This window comes from Myotis brandtii, unplaced genomic scaffold, assembly GCF_000412655.1.
Source record: "Myotis brandtii unplaced genomic scaffold, ASM41265v1 scaffold79, whole genome shotgun sequence".
Classification (NCBI taxonomy): Eukaryota; Metazoa; Chordata; class Mammalia; order Chiroptera; family Vespertilionidae; genus Myotis; species Myotis brandtii.
In genome coordinates, this window is record NW_005371173.1 from 411,524 (window position 1) to 421,615 (window position 10,092).

Below are 10,092 nucleotides of genomic sequence, written 5' to 3' on the forward strand. Positions count from 1 at the left end.
GGTTCTGTGGGAAAAGCCACCACCTTTTGTTCCAATTAGCTGCTACCCAAGACCTGTTATGCACCGGGTGTATACAGTGTGCAAAACCTGCATTTGACCAGGCACAGAGGCACATTGTCCCATCTGTTCGCTGCTCCCCACCCTCAGCTCTTCCATGCCTCTGAGTGGTGATGTCTGGAGATGGTCCTCTGTGGATGCTCTAGGAGAATGGCCGGCATCTGCCTAGGTGAGGACACAGCCTCCAGCCGTTCACACTCCTGGCACTTGCTCTGTGCTCGCAGTGGCTGGCTGGCACGTTCCCTGCATACTGCCTCTATGTACTGCCTCTACGCCTGCTCACTCAGACAAACCCTGGGTCCTGGTGAATGTAAGCTCTAAAAGCTCTCTATTATAAGTGGCAGGTCCTGCACTAGGTCTAGCATCTCCTCCTGCCATGAATGCTCATTTAGACACAAGTCAGGGCGGTGGCAGAGGCTGCGGGGTGTGGATGCCGACGAAATCGTGGGGATCCTTGGTACTCACCTGCTCGGATTCCTGTCTCATCTCAGGGGCAGCGTTGGCCCGGGTCTGAGCAGTGTTCTCAGCTCCCCCCACAAACTTGGCCTGGGTCAGCTTCTTTCTGCGGTCCTTCTTCACGGCCTCGGCCTTCAGCTCGGAGATGCGGGAGTGTTTGGGGGGCCGGAAGGTCTTGGGGGCGTAGGTCTCCTCGGCCACCTCAGCGGTGGTTGGGTCCTCGTGCTCCTGGGATTCTCGATCTGCAGGGAGAAGGAAGCAGAGGGTCAGCTTCTGGGGCCGAGACACAGATGTGCAGAGCCCAAGACTCTGAAGCTGGTGTGAAGAGAGGGGGTCTCTGCCCTCCTGGAGCCTAAATGAGAACCAGGGCATAAGAGTCAGCACTCGTGTACGTGGAGGGCAGTTGCTGGCAGGGCTGGAGTCCCATAGCGCGAATCTAGGAAGACTTTATGGAGTTGGGGGTGTGTTGAAAAAGTCAAACTGATTATCGAGGGAAGTTTGACAGGAGGGAGAGGACATTCTGGGGGCAGGAAAGAGGAAGGGGAGGGAAGTGGCCTTTGGGAGGGCTCAGGCCTGGGCAGGGCTTGCTTATGGGGCTAAGTAGATGGTGCGGTGGCTGGAGGTGTGGCTTTGGTGTGGCACAACCTGGAGATCTTGGCTGTCGGAGGAAATAGGGAGCAACCAGGGCGTGGACAGGAAAGTCCACGTGTACCCGCCTGTGGGGTTTTTATGCTTTCAGAGCTGCTGGACTTGAGCTGCTTGGATTTGGGGAACGGGGGGCAGGGGGGGGTCCTGGGGGTCTGGGCTAGCAGGGGAAGGGAACCTGGGAAGCCAGAGATGTGGGGCTTGGAGGGGAACAGTGCTGGCAGGTCCGGGGAACGCAGAACCCTGAGGCCTCCCTCCCTGCACTGGCTCAGAGCTGGCTCTGTGCTCTGGGCCCTGGATGGGCTGGAACATAACACAGCTCCAGGCCAAGAGAGGCCGACAGCTGGCTGGGCTGGCACAGTTATATATAGGGGTGACTTGGTGACAGTCTATACTTAGCTGACTTATGACCTTTAAAGAAGTAGGACTTTGTTCATTTATTGTTGACCTGTTAATTCCTCCCCCCCCCCGCCCGCAGCCTTTTCTCGGTCCACAGATTTCCAGTTAATTCTTATCTTACAGGCACCCTCCTCTGGGTCCCTGTTTCTCGTCTCAGTTCCTTAACCCCACCAGCCTATGCAGACGGTGGGGGGAGGGGGGCAGGATGTAGTCAAGAGGCCCGGTGCAGGGGGGCCCTATCTTCATTGCCCTCTTGTCAAATTCAGAAAAAGAACAAAGGGCTTTGAGGTGACCCTAAATGACTCAACTTAAGGGCAAGGCACTGCGATGGAAAATAGGAGAGGAATCCGAGCAGGTGGGATGAGGGGAGGAGTTGGGGGAGAGAAGATGGGCGAGAAGGCACTGTTTGTGTCCCCAGGGCAGGAGCTCTCAGCCCAGGGGAAGTTACAGGTGTGTGTTAAGAAAGGCATTTGGAGACTGGGCCAAAGTTGGTCAGGATGGCAGGTGGCAGGAAGCACCTAGGCACCTGTTTGCCTGTTGGCTTGGATTTGTCACATTTAATTGGACAGGAATCCTGTCCTAAAGGCCCTGGCAGGGAAGTTCCCCGCCCGGAAGAAGCCTCCGCAGGTTGGCAGGGCTCTGGGCGGTTAGTTGATTTGGCTACTTATCCCAGGAGAGGAAGAGGACGAGCAGAAAGCAAACAACAAAGACAGGGGCAGACTCTCCCTAAACCAAATTCAACACCAGGATCCCTGCCCCTACTTTTGGCCTTTCAGTCCGACTTCCCACCTCGTCTTGACTTAGTGCTGGAAGTCTACTGTAGCCAAACCCGCTGTGATGATTCATCAACACATGATGCGCCGGGTCGGTGGAATGCAGCCTTCCAGGAATTAGCTGATAGAGTGATGCTCTGGGGTAGACCTACTTTTGTTGGCTGTGGGAGAGCTAGAAAGGGGGTGGGATGCAGAGAGGAGCACTGGTGATTTGGAGGACTCTGTACAAATAGAAAGGCTAGGGCTCTCTTATCTAGTAATTAAGGCCCATGCCTGAGGCTCAGGTCTTAGGGAAAGGTGGGGGGGGGCGCGGGGAGGGAGAGGAAAAGCCTACTACGGCATGGACGGGTCACTGAGCCAGTCTTACTGAGGGACTGGAGACACTTCCTTCAACCTCTCTGGGCAAAACTAAGCATTCTAATCCTCAAAACGCATTTGACCACTGGGGTAGGGGAGAGGGCAAGAGATGCTGCCATTGAAAGGCTGGGGCATTCTGGGGTGTGTGGTGTGTGGTCATGCCCCTTCTCCAATTAAGATTGTAACTAGATGAAGTGAGGGGAGGAGGGAGAGGGGGCTGGGTGCTGACCATGGGAGAGAGATGAGTGTTTCCTTCCGGGCTGCTCTGGCCTGGCCTGGAGGACCGGCAAATTGTCTTCAGGGATACGTGTGGGATACCTGCGAAGCCAAGCTCAGGGGTCGCCTCTCTAATGGGAGAGACCCCAGGAAGCTGCTCGCCTCCAGGGGTTTGGACCAGCACCTGAGATCCTCCCCATAGGCCATCTAGTCTCTTAGTCTTTTCTCTGAAAGTGTTCAAGTTGCTTTGGGCTAAGCAGTGATGACACTGGCAAACAAACTGTATCCACTTTAAGGAGCTCAAAACACTTTTGCAAACCCTCTCTTCTTCCTTCCGCTGGCCTCACCAGGGCGGGCCTCCTGGGAGCACCCTCCCCACAATGCTGGCTCTTTTGCTGCTCTGAAAGGCAGGCTTAGAGCTTTGATGTGCCTCCTGGTTTTGGGTGCCACTTAACCCCATGGGACCTATTACTTAGGCACCGGGAGAGTCGAGTATCAAAGATACTCATCAGGGTCTTGTGGTCACCTGTAGGCTCCAGAGAGACAGTGGAAAGTTGGAGCGGAGCCAGGGCAGCACCAGGGAGATGAAAGGGCTGGAACGCAGACCCAGAGCTGGAATGCCAGAGCCAGCAGGCCCCACTCAGCTGCTTTGAGTCATAAATAGGCTTTCGATTTGGGAAGGCTTTAAGTCTGAGATAAAGCAGGAAGGCACAAGTAGACTAGCAGCTCCTGAGCTATTTCATCAAGAGAAAGCGGACTGAGGTTGTGGAAGGGATTTAGGTGAGATATAAGGAGGACTTCCTGGTGAGGTGGTCCTGTGCCTGAACAGCAAGGAACAGAAGAGGGCAGTGGGTTCTGGAACCTGCTGGACAAACATGTCATTACCTCCACATGGCCAGTAGGTGGCGACGGAGACTGAAGACCACACAGCATGCCTGGGTGCTTATTGCTAGGGACTGTAAGTGATTTTTAAAATCTGGAATTTGTGTGCCTGTTTCTCTGACAACCACCAAACCCTCTCCTTCTCTATGTGGGTCTGCAGCACGTATTTAAAGTGTCAGGGAGTTGGACAAGCGAGGACTGGAGAGGACTCACGGCGGGAGGGTGGAGAAGGCAGGTGTGGGAACTGGAGGGGGAGGGGGGCAAGGCTCTATCTGTGCATAACCCTCAGCTGTTTCTTTCATCTGCAATTGAAAAGTGATCAGGGGAAGAAGTGAGACATATCTGGCACCTCCCTTCCCATCTCTAGATGTCATTTCAAAAGGATTCTGCAGAGGATGGGAGATGTGGAATGCTCAGTATTGTTTCCTTCTCGTTTAGTTCCATGATTTTGCCAATGACAGAGAGAGTGAGAGCTATCATATTGTCCTGATATTTACCTTTGGGGTGGGTTGTGATTCTGCTCTACCCCCAGTCCTGCCAACCAACCAGCTCTCCGATAGCCCAGCCCCTGCCATGTTATGCTGGCCATTGCTACCCACCCACAAGGGTGCAGTAACATTCACAGAGGCACAGACGGGTACATGGGCCCTCCCTGTGCTCACATGAACACCTGTTTGAGGAACACTGTTCTCATGTCCCAGCAAACACAGAGGGTGTCTGGGTGCAGCCTGGCCGCTATGCACCCAGAGGCACCCTAGGGTGGGCAGATCTACCCACAGCACAGGTGCCCAAAGCATACTCCCCATCCAGGCTCCACCACTGTCTCCAATGTGCCCTCTTGCTGCCGCTGTTATCTGGTAGGGACAGGATGCTTTAGCAACATTGACAGGCCTATGTTAAGAAACATTTTCACACCACCCCGCTCCCTGGTTACAGAGATGGATGGGTCCAGCCAGGGACCTGCTGCTCCCTGCAATCTGACCTCCCACCCTGGGGCTCTCAGTCCCTCCCTGGCATCATTAACAGCCAGCTCCCAGGCTGGTGGTAGTTCCCATTCTATCTTAACCTCATAATCTAACTTCAGAGAAAACTGGGTGGCCCAGACCTTGTGACTTCGTTTCGGAAACGGAAGAAACTGAGGCGTACTTGGAATTCACAGCTCAGGAGGAATGTAGGGCCTTGCCAGGCCACCTGGACCTGGAGAGAGGAAAGTCTCTTTTTCCAGCCAGAAGACAAGATGGGTTCGCCCAGAATCTCTCTACGAGGGATGAAAAGGGAGCCGGGTTTCCACTGGCTCTCATCCTGGTTCCCTCTGGAATTTAAACAATAATTTCAGGGCAGAGGCTCGTCATTTATCTTCGTCTCTCTGGTGAATGGTACGCCATAAATAATCTTTAAATGGAGAGATGCATCGATCTACACAAGAGACAAAGGGAAGTGGGCCTAGAGGCCTTTCTGTTTGTAAGCTGGGGTACCTTAGAGCTCAGTGGATGCCCTGAGAGGCCATCTCACTGGGCCCACTGTCTTTAAGCACAATAACTGCCACAGAGGGAGTGAGGGGGCAGAGCAATGAGCCTCACAGGACAGGGACAGATGGACGGGTCCCCTGTATTGGCTGGGCTTCTCTCTGGTCTCAGGCTTCACTGTCTAATACAGCAGCCACTAGCCACATGTGGCTATTTAAATGAATAAAGAGGAAATCAAATTATAAAGTCAACTCTGTAGCTGCTCTAGCCATATTTCAAGTACTCAATAGCCACACCTATCACTGCAGAAAATTCTACTGGACAGCTGGTCAGAGGGCACAGATCTATGGCTGGGTATGGCTAGATGCTCCACGTCCCCTCCCCTCCGCACCCTGCCCTGTTTCCTAGCCAATGGCAGCCTCCTGCTCTTTGCTACGACCCGAGGCTATAGGAAAATGATGGGTCTGCTGCTCACTGTTTAAAAAACCATAGGGCATGTCTCAGTCTCCGGAAGTCTGTTTCCCAGCTGCAGATGCCAAATGACTCAATTACACTGCATGTGGGTGCCTCTGCATAGAGAGAAAGGGGCGGGGTGCGAGGGAGCGGCTGGGAGCCTTCCAGGGGAGCTGCAGCACCTCCCCTCCTGCCCATTCCACCTCTAACCAATGTCTGCCTTGTCCAGTCCCTCTGGAAAGACACTGTTTTCTTTTCCTCTGTGGTCAGTCACAGACGTGTATGTTCTGGGCTCCTTTTAATGAGAATTATGAGCTGAGAAGGAAAAAAGCACTGACTTTCCAAGAGGAAAGCAAACCCAAACAGCCACCATCCTCAGGTGCCAGATGGGAGGAGCTGCAAGAGGACGCAGAGGGGAGTCCTGCTGACTTGGGGTGAATGGCAGCGGTGGGAGCAGGTTCCGAGTCGTGACTGGACAGTGGGGGCAAAAGCCTTGCCCTGCTGAGCTCCTTTCCAGCCCCCACCCCATTTCAGGCCAGACAACTAACGTGGGCAGGCACCTGAACCAACAGCAAAGTTGACCAGCGCGGGTGTGTCACATCTCTATCCTGCGAGGAGAAATAAGGACATCATATAGCAAAGCGGATAAACATAGCCGGGCTACGCGTCCTTAACACCCAGCTACCCTCCTTGGGAGGAAGACGAGGCTGCTGCTGATAGTTCATAAGCCTCAGTGCAGGTTTACTTTGACCACTCTTAGTCTCTCTCTCTCCCCTCTTTGCCTCGGTTTTCTCATCTGAGTTATGGGGAGGATGTCAACAGCCCCTTCTCCACAGGGCTGTTATGGGGAATAAGTGAGTTGGTATGTGCTAATTACCTCTTGGCACAGGTCTCTGTTGCCTTTCACCTCCCCACTTCCAATCATCAACTAAAAACTTGGTTGCTTGGCACCTGGCATCTCCTTGTACACCACAAGCTCTAAGCCTCCCTGGATGCAGACAGTTCTGCATCCAGAAAGTGATGGCTCTATCCTTGTCTCTGGGGAATCGATGGCCAACCCCAGGTGAGAGGGACTTTGCACAAGTGCTTCTGGGAACCAGCCCCCACACAGAGAACTCACCCTGGGAGCTCGTGCCTCTGTCTAATCCCATTCCTTCACGCTGCACTAAGGCACTGGATTTTCCCTACAGATGGAGAGAGGAAAGGTGGCCAGCCACTCTCCACAGGGTAGAGGTGGCAGCTGTCAAGTTGGTGACACTTCCCCAGATCGAAAGGTGGGGTTGCACTCACATCCAGGGAGCAGAGGTAAAGAAAGGATCCTCTTCACCCCCCCCCCCCCCCCCATTTTGATTATTCTTCATCCAAAGGGAGAGAAATAAAGTAGCTGAATGGAAACCACGATGACTTCGAGTGGTCCCAGGGATGGGATAATAATATTAACAACACGGAGGATTCAGGACTCTGGTACACATTTCTTGATCCCTGGGAGACAACTGGTAATAAATTGACACATAAGAAATGCACCTCTAACCAATTACTAATGCACGACTCCCAAGATGAGTGTCTCCAGGCAGGTTTCTCTAGGAGCGGGAAGGTGGAGCATGCTCAGTAGAAATGTCTATCTTTTCCCTACACACCCCACACCGGAAGGAGTGGAAGGGCTAGGTAGGGAGCAGCCTCTTAATGGAAAAATGGGAGATGAGGAGGGGGAGGAAACTCTGGCTCATTTCTCTGACCTGGCAACATTCCCACTCATGACTCAGCACAGCCCACTCAGAACATTACAATTAGGCAGCCACATTCCCTACATGACCTACATGACCAGAAGGGGGCGGCAGGGAGCAGGTAGTTTGAACTCTCCCTGGTCCCCCTGAGGAGACAGGCTTTGGTATGAGTCAAACAAGGGAATCATTTCCTGTCCATTAATCAAAGCTCAGACTCTTTTCTTCTCTGACTCTTTTCAGGGAGGAGGAGAGTGTGGAGAGAGCAGTTCCCTCTCAGGTGCGGGAGGGACTTGCTGGTGGCCACCTGTATCTACTAGAAAATCTGACAGATGTGGCTTGTATTATATTTCAATCGAAAGTGCTGTCCTAAAGGGTCTGGAATGAGGGCCATCTTCGCTGGGGTCAGAGAGACATTACAGGTGTGGTGGGACAATCCAGGTTCGGAATACCTGGAGCCCACATTAAACACCTCTGCGCGCCAGCAGCGGTCAGATGGGGCACCCTCAAGTTCTGAGCTCTTATTTCATCTTCACAACCCTCACTATGGGATGATGTCATCAGGTGATATTTGCCAAAGGCCTCATTGCAGGTTAGGCTGGGCCCAGGCCAGAGCCCGGTGCGCAGTGAAGAAAGTCAGGAAGAGCAAAATGGGACCCTCAAACCACTACGGAAGAGCTGAATTCTAGTCCTCATTCTACCACTAACCCTGCACCTAACTGTGGGCAAGTGACTCCGCACACTGGGCTTCAGCGTCCCATCTGTAAAATGAGGGCCTTGACTTCAAGGATTGTGTGGGTTCCTTGAGCTTTAGCATTCTTTGGCTAATACCCAGACAATTCCTGGAGAGACGCTAGGACCTTGCTAAGCCAAGTGGTTAGGCAGGAAAGGGCACTTTGCCCTGTATAGAGATTTCCACTCACTCCTTTGGATTTATATTAAAAAAAAAAAGAGACATTGTAACAGAAATCATGGAAAAAATGGAACTTGAAAAAAAATGTGGGGATTCTCTGGATATAGGGGAAAGTGGAGTAGACGCTTAGAACTGGCTTCCTTGTTTATTTACTTATTTATTTTCGCAAGTATCAAAAACATATACAGCTGGCAATTTAAGGCTGATCTCTGGGGATTTGCAACTTTTGGACCAACTGTAGTAAAACTGCGAAACAACAACTCAAACAAAACCCCTTCAAATTGCCTCCTTGTCTCTTACCACAGCCATTCCTTTTCCTGGTTGGTTCCTCCTTGGTGCCTGGACCCTTTATGGTGTTCTTCCAGCTTCTGGATGCAGTGGGCCTGGCGTATGGTGATCCTTCTTTAAAGTTTTATTTTTCACACATTAAATAACTCAAAGTTTCAGAGGCATTGCTCAGGTACAAAGTAAAATCTTTAGATAAGAATCACCTTTTCTTCTCCATAGCTCCTCCCTCCCCTATTAAAGGGCTTCTGTTGGGATTCTTGCTCCCATGCCCTTTGCTGTAACCCTCACAGTGACCTCTGGCTCCTGGGATCAGCCCCTTCTCCCCCTACAGCTGCAAGCCCACCTGCCCGCTCAAATCCAGCCAAGCCCTGGGACTAACTCACAGCTGCTCTGACTTAAAACTCAAGCCCTTAGGGCAGTGGTTCTCAACCTTGGCTGCACATTAGAATCACCTGGGAATCTTTTGAAAATCCTGATTTCTGGGCCTCATCCTCTGGAAATTCTGTTTCTTTGTTACTAATGTGGTGGCCTCACCCCATAACAAAGAAACAGAATTTCCGGAGGATGAGGCCCAGAAATCAGGATTTTAAAAAGGTTCCCAGGTGATTCTAATGTGCAGCCAAGGTTGAGAACCACTGCCTAAGGGGATCCCTTGGCCATTGGGGGTTGGAGAAAGGGAGGGGGGAGTTGGAGGGAGGGATGTGGAAGGGAAGATTGAAATGGAAAGAAAATGTGGCCAACTGTGCTGGCTCCTCCAGCCGGCAGAGAGGGGTGGGGGTGGGGTAGGGGAAAGTAAGAAGAGTCAAATGAAAAGCAGCAGCATCTCTTGTCTTCCCAACCCCATTTTCCTCGGCGCAGGGCGCAGTCAGCCTTTCACAGACTTGTTTCAAAGGGAGGGGGTGCGGGTGGGAAAGGAATCTGCCTGCGTCGGTTTTCCATGATCCTGTTCAACCCAGACACAAATTTGGTCACGAAACCTAACTCTGGAACTGGACTTCAGCATGGCATTTGGACCAGGTTTGGAGTGGAAGCTAGGGTGATGGAGGCCAAACCCCTAAAAGAAGCAAAGACTTAATTCATTTTTATTGAGGTTTTTTTTTTTTTCTTCTCCAGAAGCATATTTTCTTTCTTTCTCTCTTATTTCTCAATGACGGCACTGAAACCCAGAATCAACTTCTTCCCGCACCCCCAATTTAATGTCTCCCTGGCAGAGCAGAGATCTCCCAGACCAGGGCAAAGATGCGTGCAGCAGCCCCCCCTTCCCCCCACAAAGCCACAAGAGTCCTGCAAACAATGCCCAAGCCCGGCCCTTCCTCGACTCGATCGATCCAGCTCACCCATATTATTGAGCTTGGCCCACCCAATAAATAACTCGTCTCCCGCCTCTCTCCAGTCTCAGACACTCTGCCCTGTGTTTCTATATGTATCTTTGCCCCTCCATTGGGCGAAATAAAATGCAGGGCCCC

General features: G+C 52.2%; 1 protein-coding gene across 1 annotated transcript in view; it reads right to left on the minus strand.

The window, feature by feature from the left end:
• The window catches only part of IGFBP5 (insulin-like growth factor binding protein 5), a 15,765-nt gene that overhangs the window by 1,757 nt on the left and 3,916 nt on the right, over nt 1-10,092 (minus strand). The window contains exon 2 of the mRNA XM_005883389.2: nt 523-755. Within this exon, the coding sequence (XP_005883451.1) occupies nt 523-755 (233 nt within the window). The remainder of the gene's footprint in view (nt 1-522; nt 756-10,092) is intronic.